The sequence below is a fragment of the Camelina sativa genome, chromosome 6 (genome assembly GCF_000633955.1).
Source record: "Camelina sativa cultivar DH55 chromosome 6, Cs, whole genome shotgun sequence".
Classification (NCBI taxonomy): Eukaryota; Viridiplantae; Streptophyta; class Magnoliopsida; order Brassicales; family Brassicaceae; genus Camelina; species Camelina sativa.
Genome location: NC_025690.1, coordinates 3,731,141 through 3,735,220, shown reverse-complemented (window position 1 = coordinate 3,735,220; position 4,080 = coordinate 3,731,141). Strand labels below are relative to the sequence as shown.

General features: G+C 29.8%; 1 protein-coding gene across 3 annotated transcripts; it reads left to right on the top strand.

Moving 5' to 3' along the window:
- Positions 575-3,303, top strand: LOC104790318 (B3 domain-containing transcription factor FUS3-like). Of its 3 annotated transcripts, none has more exons than XM_010516043.2 (4): positions 577-2,136; positions 2,442-2,488; positions 2,598-2,674; positions 2,773-3,303. In XM_010516043.2, the coding sequence occupies exons 2-4, from the start codon at positions 2,467-2,469 to the stop codon at positions 3,139-3,141; spliced, it is 468 nt and encodes a 155-aa protein (XP_010514345.1). In that variant the 5' UTR covers positions 577-2,136; positions 2,442-2,466; the 3' UTR covers positions 3,142-3,303. The 3 variants fall into 3 exon arrangements, with proteins under 3 accessions (XP_010514343.1, XP_010514345.1, XP_010514344.1); XM_010516042.2 differs by having other exon boundaries at positions 577-2,181; XM_010516041.2 differs by having other exon boundaries at positions 575-2,488.

Below are 4,080 nucleotides of genomic sequence, written 5' to 3'. Positions count from 1 at the left end.
GGGTAAGGAACAAAAAAAAAAAAAAAAGATGATTTCATTAAGTGTGAACAGAGTAGACTACATGCCACTTGTCCATCAATAGAAACATTTAAACATTGACAAATGGCATGTCGAAATCTCTTTTAACTTAATGAAGAAAATCTATTTTTTGCCCAGTTTAACTAATCTGTATTTAATCACTCAAACTTTCTTCATATATTATAATCAAACTTTACTACTTATAACACCATCCCAAAAGTATAGAATCAAAAAATATTCTAATATATTTTTTGGCCGACCAAATTATTAGTCTATGATTAAATTAGCAATCTATATTTTTGTTATTTTACTAACATGTACAATTTATATGTCGCATTATTCATAGAATAATTGATTAACGTACGAATTAAGAAAGCAGTTCTGTAGTTTGTTAACTTGGTGCATAACTTTTCAATATCTCAATTTATATGTTATAATATATATATATATATATATATATATATATATAATTCAATTAGTAACGCCTTAATTACCTTCTGATATATATCATTAAATAAGACAGATTTGAGTATATATATATATATATATATAATCAATAGTCAGGCGTTATGAGTTGAAATTTCATTATCTTAAATTGTATAGAATTAATAATTTAAAGAAGAATAAAATGATCGTTTATTTTAAAATAAATTATATTTTTGATTTGCTAACTATACGTCTTTTGTATTTTAATGAAAAAAATGCATGGACAAGTGGAAACCATTCTCTAAATCTAATGATTGAATCTTTCTCTCTTTTCTTATGCACTTTAAAAATTATATTTAAATGAATTTACCATTAGTTGTTAATATATTGCTTGACTAGTTTTCATTCAAAAATCATGAACTACCATTATAGGGTTTTTTTGTGTGAAAAATCTACCCATTATAGTTGTAAGATAAAATTCATCATACATATACAATGTACGCCCTTAAACAGGGAAAAATGAAAAGTGGAAGAGCAGGATCACAACATATTAATTAAAGTTCAAAAAGACAAAAGAAAAAAAACATACAGTATTAGAATCACATTATATAATATAATATGTTTGATTAATATATCAATCTACGTACATTGTTATATATAACTGGATGTATAAGTTTTACAAAATTGAAATTTATGTTTCGTTATAATGCTTTATATGATGTGATTATAATAGTATGTTTTTAGATCTTCTTGGCTTTTGAAACTTTAATTAATATGTTGTGATCCTCCTCTACCACCTTTCATTTTATCCTGTTTAAGGGCGTACGTTTTTTCTTTTTTTTTTAGGGGTACGTTACTAATTGAGAATCACAAGTAACGATTTCGTATGGAGTTTGATATTCTAGTGAAGCTATATGAGACAAATCAGCGATTTCAACCTAGGTCAAGTAATCGAAGGACAATGAATCCTTTTCTTGCAAAACATGTATTGCCTCACTCTTTTAGAAGGAAAAAAGCCTTTAAATTTTCTTTTTCCCCTAAAAAAAGTGGTAGAATCTATGCGTATGCACAAATCACATGTTGACCAGTAAGTAATGAGAGAGTAAATTGACTTTAACAAAAACGAGAGTTTAATGTGGTAGAAGAGAGAGAGAAGAAGACGCCATTGAATTCTGGAAAAAAGGGAGAAACAGAACTTTTGCAACACATGTTCACCATGCACCTTCCACTCGTCCCTTTGCTCTTGGTTCCAAATCTTTAACCTAACCTATCTTGTTAAACTATGGTTGAGTGTTTTTATTAATTTAGTGACCTTTAGATCTCGTTACGTTACTATCATCTATAATCTTCTTAAGATTGTGAAAAATCTACTATTCGAAAACCCTAGATTCATGAATGTAGGTTATACAAATGTCACTTCCTTACCATAAATAGTAAAAAAAATCAAAAAAAAAAAATTGGGTAATCCCAAATCTCTGATTGCCCAGCGTCCATATTAAGGGCTGCTTCGATCTGCACAACACACAACACAACACAAACACAGACTCTCTCTCTCTCTTCTCTCTTCTCTCTCTCTCTATCTCTATCACTGAAACCCAAAGTGATCGACCATTTGTTCCTTTTCCCTTCACACAGAGAACTGTTTCCTTCCACACAGTTACAAATTTTGGTTAGCAAAAAAATTAAAATTTGGTTAGTATCAATCTGTAATGGATCATATGCTGTATATTTGATCTGGTACGGTGAACTATATGGATAAGTGAATACTTGGTAGATCGATCATTTTGAAAGTATTTACCTTATCCATGTCGATCTTAAGATCTTACAACTTTTTGTTTGTTTAATCTATTTATCTTTACTAATAGCTAGGAGCTTACAGTTTGTCTCTATGATGGTGTATATATGTTCATCATTTCATTTAAGACCAACCTAATATAAATGAGATCTTTAAAGGAAATTAGATGTTTGAGTCTTGCCCCTAATGTTGTGATCATTAGGTACTGGCCGAACAACAATAGCAGAATGTACGTGCTTGAAAACACAGGTAAACTTACTTATAACCCGGGATTTTTTTTTATAATTAGATCACGAATATAAACAATCGAATCCATCATTCTTTAAAAATATTGGATCGCTCTCGGTTGTATTTCCAGGTGACTTTGTGAACGCTCATGGTCTGCAGCTAGGTGACTTCATCATGGTTTACCAAGATCTCGACTCAAACAAATACGTACGTTACACGCTACTATAAAAAAAGAAAAAAAATATCGAAACTTTAACTACAAAACGTTTTACATGTTATGCCCGATTTTTTTTTTTTCAATTTAGGTTATACAAGCAAGAAAGGCATCTGAAGAAGAAGAAGAAGACGTAACCATGGTTGAAGAAGACGACGTTTACACAAACTTAACGAAGATCGAAAACACCGTGGTTAATGATCTTCTCATCCAAGACTTTAATCACCAAAGCAGCAACAGCAACAACAACAACAAATCTTCGTACTATTACCCCGTCATCGATGATATCACCACAAACACAGCGTCTTTTGTCTACGACACGACGGCTTTGACCTCCAACGATACTCCACTCGATTATTTGGGTGGAAGTACGACGACAACTAATAATTATTACTCCGATTTCGGATCATTCGAGGGTTTGGGCTCCGTTGAGAATATCTCTCTCGATGACTTCTACTAGAGGGATCAATTGATGGGGCTCGTGATAATTCTTAATGGTGATCATATATTTTATCTCCTTATATGTACAAGGATTAGATGCATTTTCATATCTTCAAAAGTGTTTCAATATTACATTATTATAGTTTATATGAAGATCATATATAGCTATATAATATGGGAGTCATGAAGGTGTGTATTTGATAAATAAATGTAATTTTGTGTCGGTACTTTAATATATTAATCCTTGCCCGACAGAAAAAAAAATATATATGAAGATATATTTAGCTTTCTTTTGATGGTTTTTGTTTATTTTACAATATTATAATTAACCATCATAAATATTTTTTTTTAAAGAAACCAAATGAGCTCATGAGGTGGAGCTATACCCTCAAACCAATAGAGCTACAAGTTCACGCAAAAAAAGAAACTCCATCATGAGGTGGAGCTATACCCTTAATCTAGTATAGGCAAGATCTCGACTCAAACAGTTAAAACGGGTTTCAGTTCAAAATAATACATTAAAACTTAAATTTTTATCACTATTTTGCAGTGTTATAAATAACTTTCATATTTGAGTATTAAGTACTACATAAACACAAGAAATAAATCTTGAATCACATATCTTTAAAATAGCTTGTGATTTTGCACAACTACATAAATATTTTATTTAAAAGTCCAATCAAAATAAAAGTTTTAATTTTAAATACTAAATTTACCATTATGTTGTAAGTCTTATATAAATTCAGTTTGTATGTAAAACTGGACTCTAGTTTTGATCCATGATCCTGATAATCCATCAACAGAAAACCAAAACTATAAATAAAAAACCTTCAAGCTAATAAAGAAACTGAAATCTAACCAAATTTTTTTTATATATATAAAAAAGTCTTAATCTAAAAATCAAAAACCAAAATCGAATAACCATTTTAAAACTACAAACATCCATGACCATAATAAC